A 24,114-nucleotide genomic window follows, 5' to 3' on the forward strand; every position below is an offset into this window, starting at 1 on the left:
CAATCTGAAACGTGTATAAAACTCATTGAACATACAGGAAAACTGATGTATGCAATCTCTGCTAGTGAAATCTACATGTCAGTTTTCATGCACGTATGGGGTTTATGAGCCCTTAAAGCAGACCTTCCTATCCTTTTCAACCAAGGAATCTGCAGCTTAGCCTGTTTGGTCTGTAACTGAAATGGTGCTGCAAATGTGAGTTGCATTCAAAGCATGCCGGGATTGCTAACTGTTTTTTTTAAAGTGTTAAATCTACATTTAGAACCACTTTATTTGTACAGTACAGGTCACGGGCTTGATACTCATAAACCCTGGGTTATATAGGCTGGTACCTACAGGTGGTTGGATTTGGAAAATCTCAGTTTTTTGTTTTTTTCCAGTGTCCTAAGGTGATGACCTCTTCACCTTAAAGGAGAAATCGTTCTTAGATTAACTAGTTTATTATTTTGCTTCAGATTCTTTAATCAACTCATCGCTTTCTTCTGACACAATAATAGCAGTGCATCTGGATCAATCTCCGTAAAACTTTGGGAGCCAAGCCTGGACCCCACAGCATTGGCATGGCCTGGAATGTTGCTTCAGGCACTGTTTGATCCTGCTTGGGCACTCACATTGGTGCAACATTTTGTAGTTGGCTCCATGGTGCCATACATGGCCAGGCCAAACCTGGACCCTATTTAAAAAGACTAGTAACACAGTCATCCTGGGTATTGGACCATTACTGTAGCCCCATGCAAGCATGAGACATATCTTGGTTACTTGCAGTGCACTTAAGTGCATTCTGAATAGTATTGGTTTATTTGGTAAAACTGTCAGGAAACTTGGAATGTGCTTGAAATTTATTCACTTATAAAATGTTAAACTTTTCAAAATTGTTGCTAAAATTCCAACACTCAGAGCTTATTCTCAGGTGGATGACTAGGTCACACATTTTACCACTACTTCCACCTGGGGCCTTTTATGTTATGTAAAACTATTTGGCATATTGCTCATTCTGGGAAGACTTCATCCACAGTGCCTCCCAAAGCTCCAAAGTTGGCTTTTACAAACCTCTGCTTCAACGAACTAAAAAATTTTGTGCTCCATTATTCTGCAAAAGCATTAGTCTTTACTCTGGGCTTGTAAGAGAGGAAACTAAGTAGACATTGTGTAGTGTACCACGTATATTTGCATGACAAGCATACAGTATGTGCAGATACAGACTTTATTAAAACAAGCATGCAGTTAGGGTAAGGTGACTGTTATGTATATTTACAAATAACCATGATAATACCAGACACAGCTTCTTCTACCTTCAAAGACAAAAGAAATATATAGTGAATACAGGAACATTCTGATAGTACAGTAGATGCTATATCCCACTTGGTCAGAGATAAGTCAAGGGTAGTTGTTTTCTCCTACACACAGACCAGTTATGATATAAAACATGACACGTTTGGGCTACTAAATGGACTATTTTCTTATGTTTTTCTTATGTTTCCTCCCTGGAGTTTCCCAATAAACATACTGTATTTCCAACAGACGCCAAGGTACATATTTAAAGCTGCCAAAGATAGATCTGTCAATCGTGCTTAAAAACTGTATAAAAAATGATTTTAAGCTGCAAAAAAAGCAATTTGCTGCCTTGTTTGCCCAGTCAGGGTGTATTTGCTGCTATGTATCCAACATCTGTATTTTCTAGTGAGAAATCCTGGTCTAAATAACATAAATCATATTTATAATATGGCAATGTTGCATCCACCAGTACCTTGGAGTTTTAAACATTTGGTGGAACGTTAGTTTTATTAATCGGTTGAGCCACTCTACACCACAAAGTCTCAATACAGAATTTTTTTTTTTAAGTGAGAATCTTGATTACATGGTCATTGGGGTTATTAAAGTGTTTTCTACAGTAAAACCTTTTTTCTCTATTGTCCTTTGAGGGACAAAGGATTTTTAGACAATTTGACAAATTGCCACCTCTAGGAGGATTGACAAAGAAAAAAAAAACTGGGCCAGCCCTAGTGGATATAAGCCCTCCCACATCCAGCATGCCTCAGTGTCTTTAGAAGCATGATTGTTTCTCAATTTTGCTGATTTTTAGACTTTCCTTAGAATTCATCAATTAATAGCTACTAGACGTTTTAGAGCAGGCCTTGGTAGCCTGTGAGTCTCACCAGTGCAGACATCTAGTGCTGTTTTTGGACAGCCAGCATGCTTCTGGGTCTCCATGTGTGACAGAAATATTATTTTGAAGTGGATAAAAAAGGAAGATGCACAACTAAGATATAATGAAGGGCGAAGAAATTTGTCCATTTTTGGAATTGAAAAAATAAGAATGAGTTTTTCACTTGATTTGATGAGTGGCGCTACTTTCAATTAAAACATTTCATAGGAAAGCTCCCCAGGCCTCTAAGAACAAAAGATGAATGGAACCTATTTGAATATTTACTTAATACATGTGGAGAGGGGAAACATGGGACTTCTAGAATATATAAAATTCTCACTAGATTGACAACGGTCACGATCCCTCCATATATGAAGAAATGGGAAAGGGAATTAGGATTAATAATAGATGAGGAAAAGCAAAAGAAGATTTACAGATTAACACATGGGAATGTAAATATGAAGGAGGTGGAAATGAATTATAAATGTTTGGCGAGGTGGTACATTACACAGAGTATAGCACATAGACAATGTAGAGATAATTCACCTTTGTGTTGGCGTGGATCTGGTGGGAATGTTCTAAAATTCAGGAATATTGGGAGTAAGTAACCAGATTCAGAAAATAACTGAGATTAAAATCCCAAGAGACCCAGGAATCTGTCTTTTTCATGGCACTGAGCTTACAGTGGAAAAATATAAAAATTCTTGTTTACTAAAAAGGTTTGATACCAAGATTCTGGAAGGAACAGGAGGCACCAAAAATAAAAGATTGAGTAGAAAAGGTGGACCAGATATATAAAATGGAGGAACTTTATCATATAGATGAAGATAAAATGGAGAGCTTTCGTAAAAGATGGGGAAACATGGGAGGATTTTAAGAGATCAAGTCAATTTGTAGAATTTAGAGAATTAGAGTTAAAGTAAGTGAAAGAAGAAGATGAAATTCCTAGGACTTCCAAGACAGATGAAGGACATAGAGTGGAAAAGGAGAGGGAAGGGAGGGGGCAGGGGAAAGGGGGGGAGAAGGGGGGGGGGGGGTAGGGTTGAGTATGGGGAGGGAAAAATTGTAGTTTTGTTTATATATTTGTATGTCAATAATAGAATTGAATGACAAGACAGTATGTTTTTACTGTATGTATGAAAAATTTTATAAAATGTTTATAAAAAAAAAAAGAACCTCCCAGTCAGTCTGTTCTGTAAATGAAGAATGCTGTCTGGGTCCAGAGCTGTGGCAATGCTTTCGCTTGATTGTTTCCGAAGACTCCCTTTTCATGTGAGTGGGCTTGCAGACTAGGCATCATGCTGAGTCACATCGAGTTTAGTGCTCTCTAGTGGATTGTGTGGTGCCAACTTAGGAAGTATCCATGCTTGTGCACTGTAAACCCTGGGTTCCTGCTGCTTGCAACACAAATGGAGTCAATTGGACCTGGACTAAGTCATCTGCAAGGGTGGAGAGTTGCACACTTGCTCCACACTCTCTTTCACGTCGGTAAGCTGGTGGAGGCATCTCCTTCTTGCTGCTCCCTCACCTCATCCTTCTACGTGGAAACAATGGACTTTTAGCTTCCTGCCTGTAGTGATGCTTGGTCATCTCCAACTACGGTCCTGATTAATCTTGCTGGTTCTGAGCTCTGTATTTAGCTGCCAAATGATGTGAATACCATTTTGAAGACTTGTATTACCCTCAAGCCTTCGATTGCTGTTCAGCTTTTGCAGTTATGCCATCCCTAACTTTAACCAAAAGGGGTTTACAGGCAGTAGACATGTATATGATTTCATTTTTTGGAGAATCGAATGTATCCAAATTTCTGAATCCCAATAGTAATGAATTTCAACAAACCTGAAATAAATTATAATGAAACTAATTATCTGAATTTGAAAATGAATTTGATAATGAATTCAAATTCGAAATGGAAACATATTGTAATAAATACAGCACAGTATGAAAGTGAAATAAGATGATGATTCCTACTTAGGCTACTTTATACAGAATACAAAATAATAGAATAGAATAAACAGAATAGATTACAATTGAAAATAGAGGAAGAGAACAGAACAGAAAAAAGTAGAATAGAATAAAAATAGAACGAATATAGTCATCTTTCAAAATTCAAAGTTTGACTTGAGATGAAAATAACAAATATATGAAACAAATCTGAATATACAAAACTAATTTTGAAAACCGAATCATTCTAATATTACAAATATGACAAAACAAAATTATTAACTTAACAAGCAAATTCGAAAAGAAACACATTTTTCCATGGTGCAGCAGGCAGTAACAAGCAACCCTGACACATAGGGGTTTATTTACTAAAGCTGGTTGACTCAGAATTTCGTGCACCTGTGCATGGTAGCCAATCAGCTTCTAACTTCAGCTTGTTCAGTTAAGCTTTAGCAATAAAACCTGGAAGCTGATTGGTTTCCATGCAGAAGTGCACAAGATTCTGAGTCAACCAGCTTTAGTAAATAAACCCCATAGTCTTCCTATAGGTCCTATATTCCTTTAAAATGTGATAGCAGACAGCCATTATTATGCATTCTGATACCCCTGTATAAAGTTTTAGCCTTGGTCTCTTATGAGCCTTCTCTCTCTCAGTTGCTGGTCAATATTTCCTTAGTCATCATACAAGCACCCCTTGCCAACCTCCTTTTGCATTTAGTTGGTTGCTGGCCCACAGTATTTGCCATCTCTGGTTCAGGATCTTTCCCCAGGAGACAGGCTGCATTTATCACTCCCAAGCAGAAAGAACATGTGGTACATAAATTTTGAATCTCAAACCCTCAATGTTTCCATCTGTGTCCAGAAGTTCCAGCAGTCAGTCACTGCTTCACTGCATCAGGTGGTAGACATCAAAGCTGTTTATCTTCCCATACTCCTCTTTCGTTCACACCAGGGCTACATTCGGTTTGCCCTTACCAGTACCTGGTCAACCTCCTTCTTCACGAACAGTCGTCACTGACTATGGATGACAGTATGAGAGGCACCATGAGGACTCTGCAGAACTTTGGATCATGACTCAGCAGACATTAATGTGACACATCTGAGTATCTAGGGCTGGTCCTGGACACTGCTTTGGTCCAGGTATCTCTACTTCCAGAAAAAAAAACTGAGTAAACTTAAGCTTCAGATACATGCCCTCCTGCCTTAGAGTTGACTAACGCTCCATTTCTGCATGAGAGTTTTGGGACTGGCGAAGGCTTACTTTTCACATGGTTCCCTTTGCTCAGTTCCACTCTTGAAACCTGCAGCAGAGCATTCTGTAGGACAAATCAGCCCAGTCTCAGAACAGGCTGATCAGTTTGAATCCTTGGACCTGGATGTCACCTTTACTGTAGATTTGGAAACCAGAGCTGGATTCCAGCCAGTCATCTCTTCTGAACTACTCTTTGATTTTAACCATCATCCAAAGGGGTTACTCATGTGGCTAACCCTATGAAATCCACTCTATCTCCATTGGATTTTAACCTGATTCTGTTGGTTTTTCAAAAGCCTCCTTTGGAGAGGATCATGGATATTCCTCTTTCTACCTTGACTCACAAGGTGGCTTTGCTTGTGGATATCTCCTCAGTCAGACATTTATCTAAACTGATAAATAAAAAGGACCTCAGCGCCCAGGACCTCCTTCCCCACACACTTATCCACGTGAGATGCTGCTGTGCATAGGTATAAAACCAAAAAAAATATTTTTTCGACTAAAAACAGCGCAAAAACATACCAAAAAACAATCTGTAAAATACCCAACCTATAAGTAATATTAATGCAAAATATTACAATTTATATATAAGTGTCAAAAAACAAAATAATTTGTGGCACATACAAAAAAAAAAATCCAGTGACATGTCCAAAAAAAGTCCCGTAATAAAAAAACAAACTTATATTTTCATAACTTTCTTCAGTGCCAATAATAGTCCTTCCACCATCCACCAGTGCAAAACCAACATGAACCGCACTCGCCAGATATTTGGTGAGTATAACGCCTTTCAGGATTATTAAGGGCTCCTGGACCCCCTTTTTAACCTCCAAATATTGCCTCCTCTAGAACATAGAAACCTCCTCCGATTCCTCCCCTCACCGACTCCACCAAAATTCAGGAAGAAGAAAAACCAAATAGCGTGATACCGTTATGACTTTCAATCTTAATAAACTTTAAACCAGACCACTCACATTTTAAAAGATATTAACCAGCATTTTATTGTTATAATAACGATTTTCCATAGATCTGATAGTAAGACCCCACAGCCAGGTAACACAGCAGGATGACAGACCTCAGCAGCAGCTTCCTCCACTAGGCAAGATGGCTCCTGGAACGCACCGCTCGGCGTGCGTTCCACTTCACCGGAAATGACGCCGGGACGGCCAGCCGGAAATACGTCAATGCGTTTCACCCCACCCACAGGGCGTTCTCGTTCATCCTGCTGTGTTACCTGGCTGTGGGGTCTTACTATCAGATCTATGGAAAATCGTTATTACAACAATAAAATGCTGGTTAATATCTTTTAAAATGTGAGTGGTCTGGTTTAAAGTTTATTAAGATTGAAAGTCATAACGGTATCACGCTATTTGGTTTTTCTTCTTCCTGAATTTTGGTGGAGTCGGTGAGGGGAGAAATCGGAGGAGGTTTCTATGTTCTAGAGGAGGCAATATTTGGAGGTTAAAAAGGGGGTCCAGGAGCCCTTAATCATCCTGAAAGGCGTTATACTCACCAAATATCTGGTGAGTGCGGTTCATGTTGGTTTTGCACTGGTGGATGGTGGAAGGACTATTATTGGCACTGAAGAAAGTTATGAAAATATAAGTTTGTTTTTTTATCACGGGACTTTTTTTGGACATGTCACTGGACTTTTTTTTTGTTTTTTGTATGTGCCACAAATTATTTTGTTTTTTGACACATATATAAATTGTAATATTTTGCATTAATATTACTTATAGGTTGGGTATTTTACAGATTGTTTTTTAGTATGTTTTTGCGCTGTTTTTAGTTGAAAAAAAAAACAATTTATCTAAACTGGCTGCTTGTATTGTGAGGAGCCCTTTTTGGTTCTTCACAGGTATAAAGTTGTACAGCCAAGGCCTTCCTTTCAAAGGTTGTTTCGACCTTTCACCTCAAGGAGGACATTGTTGTACTATCCTTGTGTCCTGTGCCAGTTCACCAGAAGATTTGCCATCATTATTTAGATGTGATCCAAACTGTTCATGTTTACCTTTCAGCCACAGCTTCCCTCAGAAAAACTGATTCTTTGATTATCATCCATCCTTGATGACCAAGGAGGGAACTCTGGCTTTTAATTCTACCATTTCTGGGTAGATCCACCAGAATTCAAGCTAATGACCTAATCACCTTTTCTGTGAAAGCTCACTTCACTCAGGCTCTGAGTGTATCTTGGGGATTTCTGCATCAGCCCTTCAGCTTCCCAGCCCTTTTAGGTGGCCATCTGGCCCTCTGTCCACACGTTTTCAAAGTTTTACAAGATGGATGTCTCTGCCTTTGCCAACATCAATTTTTTTAGCACAGTAATTATGTGGGCTCTGCACACTCTAAAGTCCTTTGTATGGCCATGTGTATGAAGCGTAATGGAAATATACTCTCAATGTGTAATCCTTTTCTAAAGAGGGTTATGTGAAATAATCCCACCTGATCAGACTATAGTGCTGTGCAATCCCTATAAATAGTAGTAAGGTATTTGAATGCACACACAAAATAAATTAATAAGCAATGCTGACACAAAGTAAAGCATAAACTCACTAGTGCAGGGAATACTGTGACAGCCCTTTGTGTGTTGCACAGATTAAGAGAAAATATACCTCACACCAACACAGCAATGTAAGGTCCCCTGAGGATGAAGATGTCTGTTACAGGTCTCTTTCATTTGAGCGCCAGAAATTCCCATGTATGCACTTGATAAGTACGTTTATCAGAGGTGAGACTTCTGCTGATGCCATAGGTACCAATTTTTACCTGGGAACTCTTGATGTTGCACTGTGCTCTTCAAAACTACCATCCACATGTAGCATATCTGGCTGCTGGACCTCTGTGTGGGCCAGTACTGTGGTCACAATCAACCTCTTCTTTAACTGACTGAATGCCTTTTCACATGCTTAGATCTCTTTTTATACCCTTGGCCATTCACCTCTATCTTTAACAGATCAAGCAATGCCTTAGCCACCCAGGAGTACCCCTCCACTAACCTGCGATTATATCCAGAGAACCCAAGAAAGAAATGTAGCTCTGAGCTATTCTGTGGTCAGGGCCAGTTTACCACAACTTCAACTTTGTGTAAATGCCTATTTATACGTTTTATCAAGTATGAATAAATCATATACAAGTGAAAGATGAAGGAAGACAATAAAATAAGCTTTCCGATAAGAAATTGAGTGTACAATGTATACCACTTCTACTTTGGCCAGATGGGTGGCTATACCATTAGCGGTTACTACTTGACTCCCATGGATGACAAGCAGAATTTACATTTGTCCACCAATATAATCATATGGGTTCTGGATGTCAACGATGGTCATACATGCTTAAGAGCTATTTTACTAGAAGTTGTATGAAAGGTGTAGAAATCTGAAAGGAATGTTGAGCACATTTGGCACAGCCTACATCTCTCAGTAGAGAACACTTCTGATATCTGTGTTACCTATTTAGACAGACTCTAGTTTCTGTTGTCTGGTAATGTTGGATCTTCTAAGTTGAATTTACGTAGTGAGTTTGTATTTCATCAGAACTCTGCAGACTTTCAGCATAAGGGTTTATTCCTTCAACTGAATAACACTGAGCCACTTTCTGATGTGTGATAATCACAGTTCTTTACAAACACTCTGATTTAGGGATTTGAGGAAACTGGACATTTAGGGAGTTTTTTTTCTCACTTCAAAGCTGATGTTTAGTAATTTCTTTGGCATACAGACCATTATTAGTTACATGTAATGATGTGTATACCATGTCCTGCAGGCTGCTTCTTCTTTTAAAGATTCACCCTTTGGGCCACCTAGTTGTTTTTAGTGTGAAGAGGTGCACTGCTCATCCCTTACTGCCATTTGGAGACCTTGTACTACTGTTATCCCACTGGAAAGGCATCTGTGATTGGGCAGTGGAGATCCTGTTATTCATCTGCTCCTCCTCCATTCACAGAACAGTAGTATGCAGTCTGTAACACTGTGCATTGTTACCATAATGCAGATTTATATTGGGTCACAAGATGGCAGCATTTAGCATTTCTGCTCATCATAGTCCCAATACAGGTGTACAGAGACTGCTGGGATTTGTTTGCTGAAAGCAGAACTTTTTTCAGGCTCCATTCACACCAGGGCATTTTTCAGCTCAACACCTGACGCTCGAAAACACTCAACAAGCACAATCCAATTAATTTCTATGGTCCTTTGTTCACAAATGAGCCTTTCGTGGCCTATAGCAAAACGTTTGTCGCTCACAAAAGTACGTGTGCTACTTTTCAGGCAGTTCTGAGCATTTTGTCCCCATAGACTTGAATGGAAAATGCCTGAACAGTGGGAATTACTGTTTTTTTCAAGCGTTTATTCAGGAGTTTTCAGCTCGAACAGCAGCTATTTCTATTGGCCACAGCAAAAATGCCTAAATGAAAACCGCCTGAAAAAATGTCTATACTATTTGCAAATCTGCTAAAAAAAATGCTCAAAGATGCCTGAAAAAAATGCTTGAAGAAACACCTGAAAAACGTTCAGCTCAGTGTGAATGGAGCCTCCAAGTCAAGCTGCAATTAAACTTGAGCATCAAGCATAAGAAGCCTGTGAAGACCTGTCTGCAGCAGGAGTGTGAGAGTCACTGCCATCACAGCCGTATCTTTAAAACAAATGGCCCCTCCCCATCGCTGGATGATCATTGCTTATCTCAACATTACACAAGGATTCGGTGAGAGTGTTTTTGACCTACCTATCCTTACTCTTTGTTGCAAACAGTTGCTGCCATCCAGGTACTTTAAGTTCTAAGACATTCTTTAGCATAGGCCACTACTAGTGATGCATGTGCCAGTGTCCCTTACAGCTGCAGACTGCCATCTTTAAACTGTCAACAGGGCCACTACATGCAGGACACTAAACTGAGTTAACCCTTTGATACCCTGCTAGGCAAAAATCATCTATGTTCAAGCCATCTATCTAAGGAGGGAATTTTGCCACTTAAGTTCAATTTAATAATTTAAAAGGTAACACACCTGCCAATATTCCCCCCTTCTATTCTAAAGTAACTACAACCCTAAAACTATACTGCTAAAGAAACTGTTTGTGTCAATTCAGTCTCTTAAAGTGACCCCCCGGCCCTACTGCACCTATCTTAAGGAGAACTGTGCTAGCAACTTAAAGGGAACTATCCCATTCTTCCCATCTACAGAGGACTGCATTTTACATCACATGCTAACATAAGGGCCCCAACTAAGCTGGCAGAAGAATATTAATCTTTCAGTTGACTGTGCTCAGGGACTATCTTTTTTAAAGATACTGGTGTGCAGGAGGTTAACCAAATTTCCTAACCTAGACTCTCCTTACTGAGAGTCTACAAGTGAGCTAGCTGTTATTCCTTGTTACTTATATTTGTCTTGCTTGGGGAGTAATCTCCCAGTCAGAGGGCAATAGTTTAAATCCTCAGTCCTGCAGGACATGTTGCCATGTTAGTAAGGATATTTGTACTGTATTGACTCGTTTCTGTGGGAAATCATCTAGTTTATTGTGAACCTTTGTTAACCGGTAAATTGCCTACCTTCCCTTTAATTGAACTTAATACAACTTATTTATTTATTTTAAAAAAATGTGTGTGTATTTTCCTTGTGTAGCATCCGGGAGACTTCCTGGCCAAGGTACTTTGGAAGTGTCAGCAGAAGTGTGGTTCTCTCTTGGGCCTAACAGAGGACCCAAATATACCAGCAGCTCCTGCAGGGGTAGTGCTACATATACAGTTGTGTTCAAAATAATAGCAGTGTGTTGAAAAAAGTGAATAAAGCTCAAAATCCTTCTAATAGCTTTTATTTCCATACACACAAATGCATTGGGAACACTACACATTCTATTCCAAATCAAAACATGAAGAAAAATATATCAAATTTGTGTTGTTCCTCTAAAAAGAATTGAAGAAAAGTGAATATTAGACTGTTCAAAAAATAGCAGTGTTTGTATTCTTCTTTACAAACTCAAACATTCACTATATAAACTGAAAAATGTTTGAAGATTTTGCTTTCCTTTGAATCACTTAATTAATATTTAGTTGTATAAGCACTGTTTCTGAGAACTGCTGTACATCTGTGTTGCATGGAGTCAACCAACTTCTGGCACCTGTGAACAGGTATTCCAGCCCAGGATGATTGGACTACATTCCACAGTTCTCTATTTCTTGGTTTTGCCTCAGAAACTGCATTTTTTTATGTCACCCCACAAGTTTTCTATTGGATTAGCCACTTGCCGCCCAGCCACTGCCTATAAACGGTGGCAGGGCGGCACTCATAGGCAAAACGACGTTTTAAAATGGACCTCCGCAAAACAGGTAGGGGGCGTGCGTGAGGCGCGCGCCCGCCCTGCCTGTCCCGCGGGTGTCCGCAGCGGATGTCAGCCGCCGGGTCACCGGCCGTTTTCCCGCGATGAGCTGTTATCACTGCAGAGGGAGAGAAGAATTTCTCTCCCTCGATCAGCTCCCCCCTCCCTCCCCCCATCCAGCACACACCCCCACCCCCTAGTAAAACACTCCCCTTACACAGTAAACTCTAAATATGTTAACCCCTTCCTCCCCAGTGACATTAGTACAGTATCAGTGGGGTTTTTTTCATTGATCACTGTATTGGTGTCACTGGGGATGTCAGTGACCCCAAGTCAGTTCCCCCCCAGTGTCAAAATGTCCGCCGCAGTCCCGCCATAAGTCGCTGATTGCCGCCATAAGTCCCTGATCGCCGCCATATGTCGCTGATCGCCGCCATTATTAGTATAAAAAAAATTAAAAATCCCAGTATCTTTCCCGCCATTTGTAAACGCTATAACTTTCACGTAAACCAATTAATTTACACGTATTGGGTTTTTTTTTTTAGCAAAGACATGTCGCAGAATGTATTTTGGCAGAAATTTATGACTAAATTTGATTTTTGCATTTTTTTTTACTGGACATGTTTTATAGCAAAAAGTCCAAAATATTGTTTTTTTTCCTCAAAATTGTCAGCCTTTTTTTTTATAGCGCAAAAAATAAAAACCGCACAGGCGATCAAATAACACAAAAAAGTATTTTGCGCTAGTAAAAAATTATCTCCATAAATCAAATGTGTAAATGGTGCAAACAAAAAAATAATAAAATATATATATAAGAAAAATATTCACACTTTTTAGCACAAAAAACGTGCACCAAAAAGAAAAATAAAGTGACAATACCACCACCAAAATAAAACTCACCAGAGCTAAAACAAATAAATAAATAATTAAACCATATATTGCTCTGGGACCAGTAGTATTAATAATAATAATAATAATAATAAGTCATTCATAGATGTATCTTCAAGGAATAGTATTCTGCAGAGCCCAGATCCACATAGACCAATTTCAGATGGAGCCAATTACTTTCAAATCAATCATCATCAAGGAAATCCACTTCTCAAGAAAGCCACCTTCAAACGTATCCAAAGAGGGAAATGCCAGACACTCGGAAGAAACAGAAGAGCTTCATGGTGCAGTATTATTAAAACAACATCTTTATTTAGTACTCATTGTACTTAACTCAAAAGGTGTCCCAGCCGACACCAGCATCAACCGCAATCACAGCAAAACAGACCCAGCTACTGGGCACATGCGCAGTAGCTCATAGGGAACGTAATGACCTGACATCAATCAAGCTCCGCCCAAGGCGATCAAATACCACCAAAAGAAAGCTCAATTTGTGGGGAAAAAAAGGATGTAAATTTAATTTATGTACTGTATTGCATGACCGCACAATTGTCCGTTAAACTAGCGCAGCGCTGTATAGCAGAAAAATGGCATAAATTGCAGTATTTATACCATAGATTGTAGACGCTATAACTTCCACACAAAGCAATCAATATACACTTATTGGGATTTTTTTTTACCAAAAACATGTAGCAGAATACATTTTGACCTAAATTTATAACCAACTTTGAATTTACTATATATTTTTTATAACTGAAAAGTAAAAAATATTGTTTTTCTTCAAAATTTTTGGTCTTTTTTGTTTATAGCGTGAAAAATAAAAAGCGCACAGATGATCAAATTACACCGAAAGAAAGCTCTATTTGTGTGAAAAAAAGGACGTAAATTTTGTTTGGGTACAGCATTGCTTGACCGCGCAATTATCAGTTGAATTAGTGCAGCGCCGAGTAGCAAAAAGAGGCCTGGTAATTAAGGGGGGTAAATCCTCAGGAGCTCAAGTGGTTAAGATCCTGGGATTGGGCTGGCCACTCCATAATGTCAATCTTATTGGTCTGAAACCAAGATGTTGCACGTTTACTGGTGTGTTTGGGGTCATTGTCTTGTTGGAACACCCATTTCAAGGGCATTTCCTCTTCAACATAAGGCAGCATGACCTCTTCAAGTATTCTGATGTATTGAAACTGATCCATGATCCCTGGTATGCGATAAATAGGCCCAACACCGTAGTATGAGAAACATCCCCATATCATGATGCTTGTGCAACCATGCTTCACTGTCTTCACAGTGTACTGTGGCTTGAATTCAGTGTTTGGGGGTCGTCTGACAAACTGTCTCCGGCCACTAGACCCAAAAAGAACAATCTTACTTTCATCAGTCCACAAAATGTTGCGCCATTTCTCTTTAGGCCAGTCAATGAGCTCTTTGGCAAATTGTAACCTCTTCAGCACATCTTTTTTTCAACAGTGGGACTTTGCGGGGTCTTCTTGCAGACAGCTTGGCTTCACATAGGCGTCTTCTAATTGTAACAGTACTCACAGGGAACTTTAGACCTTCTTTGATCTTCCTGGAGCTGATTGTTGGCTGAGTCCTTGCCATTTTGGCTATTCTTCTATCCATTCGAATGGTAGTTTTTCGCTTTCTTCCACGTCTTTCAGGTTTTGGTTGCCATTTTAAAGCATTTGCGATCCTCTTAGCTGAGCAGCCTATCATTTTCTGCACTTCTTTCTATGTTTTCCCCTCTCAAATCAACTTTTTAATCAAGGAACGCTGTTCTTCTGAACAATGTCTGGAACAACCCATTTTCCTCAGAATTTCAGAGAGAAATGCACTGTAACCAGCATGTACAACATTTGCTGCCTTCCTTCCTTAAATAAGGGCAATAATTGCCACCTGTTTTTCAAAGAATGAATGACCTCACTAATTGAACTCCACACTGCTATTATTTTGAACATGCCCCTTTCACTTAGTGATTCAATTACACAGAATCAGCAGCATGCATGTCATGACTGTTGGGTCTGTTGGATTTCTATTACGGTACTCTACTACACCTACTAGTAAATTATTTGCCATGTAGAAATATGATTTCTACCAAAAACAGTGATTGATCAGGTTAGTGATGTCTGACTGCTATTATTTTGAACACAACTGTATATTTATGACCACCCACCTAATATTGAGTAAGTTCCCATTTTGAGCCTGACCCATCAAGGCATAGACATCACTAGACCTCTGAAGGTATTCTGCGGTCTCTGACACCAAGGCATCAGCAAAGGATCTTTAAAGTCCTAAAAGTGTGTAAATTTATGAAATCACAATTTCCCACAAGTCTAACTCTATAAATCAATAAATGAACAGCATACCACAAGTGAAAAAAAGTCAAACATGCATATAAAAAAAAGGTACAATGTTAAACACTTATATAAAATATTTTAAGTAGACAATCCTTTGTTACAAAACACAGTGTTCAAATATAAAAAACAACTAAAGTTCCCTCCAAACTCTTGGGTGATCAAGAAAATAAACAAGTTCAAAAAAATGTAAAAGATCTTCAATCTAAATTGACTTCCTGTAATGTTCCCTTCACCACACATTAGGAATTGCACTCACCAAAAGTGTGTGACTATCTTATTACAGCTTAGGCTGACACAACTTATATCTCTTCTTTAAGTCCTGTAAGTTGTGACATGGGGCCTCCCACTTGTTTTTGCAGCACATCCCATAGATGCTCAATGAATTGAGATCTGGAGAATTTGGGGACCAAATCAACACCTTAAGTACTTTGTGTTTCTCAAATCATTCTTGAACCATTTTGGTGGCAGGGCACATTATTCTGCTGAAAGAGGCCCCTGCCATCAAGGAATACAGTTTCCATAATGGGGTATACTTGGTCAGCAACAATATTTAGGTAGGTGGTACATGTCAATTAACATTCGCATGATTAGCAACACCCAAGGTTTCTGAGGAAAACATTGCCCAAAGCATCACATTGCCCCTGCTAGGGTGCCTTTTTCCCATACTGCTGGTGCCATCACTTCCCCAAGTAGTTGACACACTTACGCCTGGCCATCCACATGATGGAAAAGAAAACGTGATTCATCAGACCAGGTAACCTTCTTCCATTGCTCCATGGTCTGATTCTCACGTGCCCATTGTAGGCACTTTTGGCTGTGGACACAGGTCAGCATAGGCACCCTGACTGGTCTGCAGCTACACAGTCCCATACACAACAAACTGTAATGCCCATTTTTTTCTACTTTCAAAGCATCACTTTCAGGGCAAAATGTTTATTTGCTAATATATCCCACTGGTTTTCAGATGCCATTGTATCGAGATAATGGTATTCACTTCAGTGGTCATAAACTTATGACTGATATATATATATATATATATATATATATATATATATATATATATATATACATACATACACAGTATCTCGCAGAAGTGAGTACACCCCTCACATTTTTGTAAATATTTTATTCTATCTTTTCATGTGACAACACTGAAGAAATTACACTTTACTACAATGTAAAATAGTGAGTGTACAGCTTGTATAACAGTGTAAATTTGCTGTCCCCTCAAAATAACTCAACAGAAAGCCATTAAGGTCTAAACCACTGGCAACAAAAGTGAGTACACCCCTAAGTGAAAATGTCCAAATTGGGCCCAATTAGCCATTTTCCCTGCCCGGTGTTATGTGACTCATTAGTGTTACAAGGTCTCAGGTGTGAATGGGGAGCAGGTGTGTTAAATCTGGTGTTATCACTCTCACTCTCTCATACTGGTCACTGGAAATTCAACATCGCACCTCATGGCAAAGAACTTTCTAAGGATCTGAAAAAAAGAATTGTTGCTCTACATAAAGATGACCTAGGCTATAAGAAGATTGCCAAGACCCTGAAACTGAGCTGCAGCACGGTGGCCAAGACCATACAGCGGTTTAGCAGGACAGGTTCCACTCAGAACAGGCCTCGCCATGGTCGACCAAAGAAGTTGAGTGCACGTGCTCAACGTCATATCCAGAGGTTGTCTTTGGGAAATAGATGTATGAGTGCTGCCAGCATTGCTGCAGAGGTTGAAGGGGTGGGGGGTCAGTCTGTCAGTGCTCAGACCATACGCAGCACACTGCATCAAATTGGTCTGCACGGCTATCATCCCAGAAGGAAGCCTCTTCTAAAGATGATGCACAAGAAAAAGCCCACAAACAGTTTGGTGAAGACAAGCAGACTAAGGACATGGATTACTGGAACCATGTCCTGTGGTCTGATGAGACCAAGATAAACTTATTTGGTTCAAATGGTGTCAAGAGTGTGTGGCGGCAACCAGGGGAGGAGTACAAAGACAAGTGTGTCTTGCCTACAGTCAAGCATGGTGGTGGGATGTCATGGTTTGGGGCTACATGAGTGCTGCCAGCACTGGGGAGCTACAGTTCATTGAGGGAACCATGAATGCCAACATGTACTGTGACATACTGAAGCAGAGCATGATCCCCTCCCTTCGGAGACTGGGCCACAGGGCAGTATTCTAACATGATAACGATCCCAAACACACCTCCAAGATGACCACTGCCTTGCTAAAGAAGCTGAGGGTAAAGGTGATGGACTTGCCAAGCATGTCTTCAGACCTAAACCCTATTGAACATCTGTGGGGCATCCTCAAACGGAAGGTGGAGGAGCGCAAGGTCTCTAACATCCACCAGCTCCGTGATGTCATCATGGAGGAGTGGAAGAGGACTCCAGTGGCAACCTGTGAAGCTCTGGTGAACTCCATGTCCAAGAGGGTTAAGGCAGTGCTGGAAAATAAAGGTAGCCACACAAAATATTGACACTTTGGGCCCAATTTGGACATTTTCACTTAGGGGTGTACTCACTTTTGTTGCCAGTGGTTTAGACATTAATGGCTGTGTGTTGAGTTATTTTGAGGGGACAGCAAATTTACACTGTTATACAAGCTGCACACTCACTACTTTACATTATAGCAAAGTGTCATTTCTTCAGTGTTGTCACATGAAAAGCTATAATAAAATATTTACAAAAATGTGAGGGGTGTACTCACTTCTGGGAGATATTGTGTATATATATATATATATATATATATATATATATAATATATACACTATATAGCCAAAAGTATTGGGACACCCCTCCATATCATTGGATTCAGGTATTCCAATCACCTCCATGGCCATAGGTATGTAAAATCAAGCACCTAGGCATGCAGACTGCTTCTACAAACATTTTTGATAGAATGGGTCACTCTCAGGAGCTCAGTCAATTCAAGTTTGGTACCCCGATAGGTTGCCACCTGTGCAATAAGTCCATCCATGAAATTTCCTTGCTAATATTCCATGACCAACTGTTAGTGGTATTATAACAAAGTGGAAGCAACTGGAAACAACAGCAACTCAGCCACAAAGTGGTAGGCTACGTAAAACGACAGAGCGGGGTCAGCCCATGCTGAAGCACACAGTGAACGGAAGTCGCCAACTGTCTGCAGAGTCAATAGCTAAAGACTTCCAAACTTTGTGTGGCCTTCAGATTAGCACAACAACAGTGTGTAGAGAGCTTCATGGAATGGGTTTCCATGGCCGAGCAGCTGCATCCAAGCTTTACATCACCAAGTGCAATGCAAAGCGTCGGATGCAGTGGTGTAAAGCACACTACCACTGGACTCTAGAGTAGTGGAGACGTGTTCTCTGGAGTGACGAAATCACACTTCTCTGTCTGGCAAACTGATGGACGTGTCTGGGTTTGGCAGTTGCCAGGAAAATGGTTCTTGCCTGACTGCATTGTGCCAAGTGTAAAGTTTGGTGGAGGGGGATTATGGTGTGAAGTTGTTTTTCAGGGTTTGGGCTTGGCCCCTTAGTTCCAGTGAAGGTAACTCTTAAAGTGTCAGCATACCAAGACATTTTGGACAATTTCATGATCCCAACTTTGTGGGAACAGTTTGAAGATGGTCCCTTCCTGTTCCAACATGACTGCGCACCAGTGCACAAAGCAGGGGCGGACTGACCATTTGGAAACTCGGGCACTGCCTGAGGGCCCGGGGTCAGTAGGGGGCCCCATGAGATGCCCCTGGTACCTTTTTCATAGGCTTTTTTGAGTTTGGGCAAGGACACAGGGGCCCCATGATCCCCTATTGCCCGGGGGCCCCATGAGTTGTCAGTCCGCCCCTGGCACAAAGCAAGGTCCATAAAGACATGGATGATCGAGTTTGGGGTGGAGGAACTTAACTGGCCTGCCCTCAACCTGATATAACGCTTTTGGTATGAATGAGTGGAGACCGCGAGCCAGGCCTTCTCGTCCAACATTAGTGCCTGACCTCACAAATGCGCTTCTGGAAGAATGGTCAAACATTCCCATAGACACACTCCTAAACCTTGTGGACAGCCTTCCCAGAAGAATTAAAGCTGTTATATAGCTGCAAAGGGTGGGCCAACTCAATATTGAACCCTACAGACTATGATTGGGATGCCATTAAAGTTCATGTCCGTGTAAAGGCAGGTGTCCCAATACTTTTGGCAATATAATGTATGTATATATATATACTGTATATATATATCACAAAAGCACTGTCAGCTGTGATTTGTAATGAAAGGTAAACAGATATAACTGTGTCAGACTGAAGACATTGGTACACTATGAGCATCACTCAGCAGCTGCACCAAGCTTCCTGATCTATGGATTCCTGAACAACTACATTTCCTATCATGCTTTGCTTCTGGAGCATGCCCATTTCCTTCCTTTTTGGTTTCAGATCATATGACAGGAACGTGATTGCTAGAATGCTGAAACAACAGTTCTGTGTGTGCAGTGCATTTCTGGCCAGGCACTATGGCTGCTAGAGGAGCAGACCCCAGCCTCAGGTACCACAACAAGGTGGTCGTAGTGACCGGAGGGACAAAAGGCATCGGGGAAGCGATTGTCAGGGAGTTTGGTAAGAACTTGTTGCTGGGTTTTCATTAGATGTGCAAACATATTATCCTTGTCTTCATGCCAAACATCATGTGTGTAATTTATATCTGAACTTTTCAGCATAGGTCATAACATTTCCTATCATTGCAGTTCTTTTCTATATCATTTTTATTAAACTGAAGCAGGAAGAAGAAATGCACTGCAGAAACAGGTGTCAAGGGGCAAACTGTACCTGAGTTAAGAGACAACCTTTAATTGTTTAGCAGCATTCCTTCTCGGCGGGGCTTCTCTTTCTGATCTATTCAGTCAGTTTTCTGTTAGTGACATTTCTAGAAGATGATGGAGGCAGGGTTATTTGCTTACTGCTTCTATAGTACTTTTTAGATTTTCAACAGTAAACAGTGAAGAATTTTTCTGAACAAAAGCTACAGTCATACAGACATTTGTATCTGGCAGCAGCTAAACGCCACTATTCTGCACTTGAAAAAGCTGAAATATTTCCTGCAGATGGTAGCAGTTTGTAACGCTAGGTTCACATATGTGCGGGTGGTGCCACTGTAGATCCGCACAAAAATCCGTGCAGCCGCACCGCCCACACAGAGGAATGCGGACCCGCGGGTGGGTGCCATTACTTCTAATGGCACACCGCCCGCACTGGAAATCGCAACCGCACTGGGAACCGAGGTTCCTGTGCAGGCTGCCTTTTCAGAAGAAGTGCAGGGACTTCTTCCCTGTGTGTCCCGGGGCATGAGAGTCCATTCAAATGAATGGGCTCTCGTGCCCGTGCAAAACGCAGCCCGCAGGAACATGGATATGTGAACCAGGGGTAAATGAGTTTAGTTGTGTTTAGGTGCGTCAGTGGTTTCAGGCATTTTTTTCTCAATACCCCATTCTCAGGGGGATGCTATGCCCCAGGCACCTCCTCTTCCACTTAGTTGCCTTGGCCATGTGTTTTGGGTCATTGTCATGGATGGGTGTTCCAGCATGACAATGACCCAAAACACACAGCCAAGGCAACAAAGGGGTGGCTCAAGAAGAAGCACATTAAGGTCCAGGAGTGGCCTAGCCAGTCTCCAGACCTTAATCCAATTGAAAAACTGTGAAGGGAGCTGAAAGTTCGAGTTGCCAAACGTCAGCCACCAAACCTTAATGTCTTGGAGAAGATCTGCCAAGAGGAGTGGGCCAAAATCCCTCCTGAGATGTGTGCAAACCTGGTGGCCAACTACAGGAAACATCTGACCTCTGTGATTGCCACCAAGGGATTTGCCACCAAGTACTTAGTCATGTTTTGTGAAGGAGATCAAATACTTATTTCCCTCATAAACATGCAAATCAGTGCATAATTTGTTAGACATGCATTTCTTTTGACTTTTTTGTTGCTATTTTATCTCTTAGTCTTACAATACACCTACCATTCGATTTTTAGACTGATCATTTCTTTGTGAGTGGGCAAACATTCAAATTCAGCAGGGGATCAAATACTTATTTCCTTCACTGTATGTAAAAATATATGTTAAAATTACTTTTTTATATGTTAAAAAAAATCTGAAAAATATATTTAAAAAATATATATTTTTAAAAAAATATTTTTTAAATATATTCTGCAGATGTTTTTTAACATATAAAAAAGTAATTTGAATGTATATTATTACATATATTTGTAAATGCATTCCAAAAATGTAGATTTGTATTTTTAAAGACACACAGTGTGTTTGAAATGTATTTTAAAAAATATTTTTCATATATTTTGTAATAAAAACGCATTTCAACATACAGTGTGTATGTGTATATATATTGAAATTTATTGAATATGTCCAAAGTTGTAGCATTTCAAATATATGTAAATATATTTGGGAAGAATATTTTTTAAATATATTTCAAATATATTTTTCTTCCATACGGGAATGTATGCAGAATTCAGAACCTATCCTGATAAATGTTAAACCTTTACCAGAATGTCAGTGTCCACCTTTCACAGCTTACTAACTCTGGTTAGACCATGTCTGGAAAGAATGAAAACGCAGCATTTCAGGAAGAAAATGGGAAGTGTGTCACTTGATCTAAACTCTCAGCAGCTATAATTGCAATGAGTGTTTAGCTGCAGATATTCGACTCTGGACGCAGTACTTACCTTCTTTTTGCAAACACAGCGAACCGGTCTGACCTTGTTATGTATGAAAAACATGATTAGTTTGTGTGAGATAAGCTGCTTTTAAAAAAGTTTTCTAACTACAGCTAAACTCTGAAATGTAGACATCCGTGTGAATTTAGTGATTAGGAGCGATTAAGGCCTGTGTGAATTGCAGCAACAGGAACCTTTTGTTTACAACTGCGGATGAGAGCGGCTACGTGCAGCCGCCGGCTCCTTTCACTTTAACGACAGGTCACTGGTGGCCGCACGGCCAGCGATTTCGTGTAGCAATCGCGGCTGGACGCACTTTGCGTTATCACTGCAGGCAATCGCTGGCTCAGCGGAGAGCCGCAAGTGACCTGTCATTATAATGAACAAGGCCCATAGCTGCACCTGGCCACTCACATCTGCATCTATAAATTAAAGATTCCTGCTGCTACAGTTTTTTTCCAGCCCTCATTGCCAGTCTGAATGTGTCCTTGGAAATCTGAGATGTCATTAATAAATCTACCGCTACCCCTGTAGGGGCTGCTGGATTTCGGGCCCTTTTTTTTTTCCCTCTCACACAGCACCCACAGCCAGACAACAGGAATTTTCCACTCTCACTTCACAGGCTCAATAAGCAGTCTAGGGGTATTTGTTTTCCTTTAATTTTTTTCTAAAATTTGGATAGGGATTAGGGGTACATGGGATGCTCCAAGCTGAGAACTAGATGCAAACTTTGTACAAGTGGCTGAGGAAAAGCTAAAGTCTCTGACTGCTGTAGGTTGATCCAAAGTGAGCTGCACATCAGTAGCAATGATGAAATGATGACACAGCATATATGTGAACAAAAACTCCAAATGATCAAGTTGTAGACACAGTATTGCACTGCACCTGGCTGTTCTTAACTCAGGCTAGAGATATTATGGGATGCTCCTGACTGTCTTGCACTGCACTTGGCTATCCCTCTAGGCTCCCAGACATGTGTGGTCTTCCACTACATGGTCCTCTCTAAAGCATGGGTATATTGGCTGAAAAGTACCCACCCAGTCCCTTTCAGGAGCTCCTAGAATCCAGAGAGCTGCTGCAAGGTTCTCTCTCCATTTCTGCTGTGGAGACTGATTCTGGCTTAGAGTTTCCCAGTTGGGCCTAGCTGGAATAAAGGCTGAGTGAAGTCTGAAGACCTTTCCTCTGTTCCCCTCTCTCTTGCTTCTCTTCCTTCCGTCCCTCCAGGGGCAGAGCCCCCTGGCTCATGGGGTCCTTCCAGGGGCAGAGCCCCCCAGCTCAGGGGGTTCTTCCAGGCACATGCTCTGCACACCAGACTGCCAGGCTTCTGGCTATTTATGGACTGTGACACCCCTCTGGGTTCTGCTTCCCCAGGGATTGGTGGAAACTCCATGAATATTCAAGATGCAACCTCTGTTTCTCCACCTACTAGATTCTAGAACTTTCCAGCAAGTTCTATAAGGCTCCATGTACACGGGACACTTCTGAACGATGGACACTGACTGCTGGAAAACGTAGGTTAAAAAACGTCTGTTTATGCGCGTTTATGAGCGTTTGCATTTAGAAGCGTTTTTTAAAGATGACCTCAGGAGACCTTCCAAAATACCCAGAATGCACTGAAAAACAGTAAAAAATTTACAATTTCAGACATTTTGAGAGAAATAGAGAGAGTAGAAGCAGAGAGAGCAGTATTTGTTGAGATTAGCTGTCTTTTTTTTTGTGGTGTTTGGATGTGTTCCAGCTCATTTCTGTGAGCAATTATTGCAGCAATGTCTAACATATTTTCTTTCATGCGAAACCTCAAAGTATGGTGTATCAGGTCCATTTGAGTACCGGGAAAACACTTTGCATGCATTTTTCATGATGAAAAAAGGCTCTGGACAGCATCTGGAAATGGAAGAGTTAAAAAAAATTTCCTAACGCAAACACTTATAAATGCGGTTAGCTGCATTTACACGTGTTTACAAGCGTTTGGCGTTTGAAACGCTGATAAAATCTACTCCTGACTGCAAGTTTGGTGCTTTCAAAAAAACGACTGTAAACTCAACTGCCTGTAAACGACATAGTGTACATGGACACATAGGAAAACATTAGGGAGAGTTCAGGGGCTGCTGAAAAAATCGCAGAGAAGCTCCTAAACGTGAATTTATCAGCTGCAGCGTACATGGAGCACAGGGAGAGGAAACCAAGCCATAGTCTGTGAAGCTTTGCACAGCCCTCCTAAACAATATTTCTTAACCCACAATGGTATGCTTCCTGAAATCGTAGAACTTAAAAGAGAAAAGCTTCCATTTAAAGTGGAACTCCAGGAATTGCAGCACTTTTAAAAATTTGGTTGTTTATAGGGGTTAATTATAATGGAGGGTATGCCACTTTCTGGACCTATCCCTTTTACTTACTATTTACATTTTTTCTGAGCACTGGGAGTGCAGCTATAACTATACTCCGGGCACTCAGACAGAAGAGATGTGCTGTGCTACACAGCCACCATACCCCTACCCGCTGCTCTGCTGTCCATTCACAGAATACTTTGTCTTTTGTGAATT

At 40.7% G+C, this 24,114-nt stretch overlaps 1 protein-coding gene and 1 long non-coding RNA gene across 4 annotated transcripts in view; one reads left to right on the forward strand and one right to left on the reverse strand.

Moving 5' to 3' along the window:
* Positions 1–24,114, reverse strand: part of LOC149451172 (uncharacterized) — an 82,411-nt gene that overhangs the window by 47,670 nt on the left and 10,627 nt on the right. The gene's annotated exons all lie outside the window — the stretch shown is intronic.
* The window catches only part of HSD17B14 (hydroxysteroid 17-beta dehydrogenase 14), a 57,056-nt gene continuing 52,238 nt past the window's right edge, over positions 19,297–24,114 (forward strand). For both annotated transcript variants that reach the window (XM_089691006.1, XM_089691007.1), the window contains exon 1: positions 19,297–19,471. In XM_089691006.1, coding sequence (XP_089547132.1) covers positions 19,369–19,471 — 103 coding nt within the window. In that variant the 5' untranslated portion in view covers positions 19,297–19,368. The remainder of the gene's footprint in view (positions 19,472–24,114) is intronic.

The sequence above is a fragment of the Staurois parvus genome, unplaced genomic scaffold (genome assembly GCF_062004578.1).
Source record: "Staurois parvus isolate SC_StPar_1 unplaced genomic scaffold, SC_StPar_1.0 ptg000548l, whole genome shotgun sequence".
Lineage (NCBI taxonomy): Eukaryota > Metazoa > Chordata > Amphibia > Anura > Ranidae > Staurois > Staurois parvus.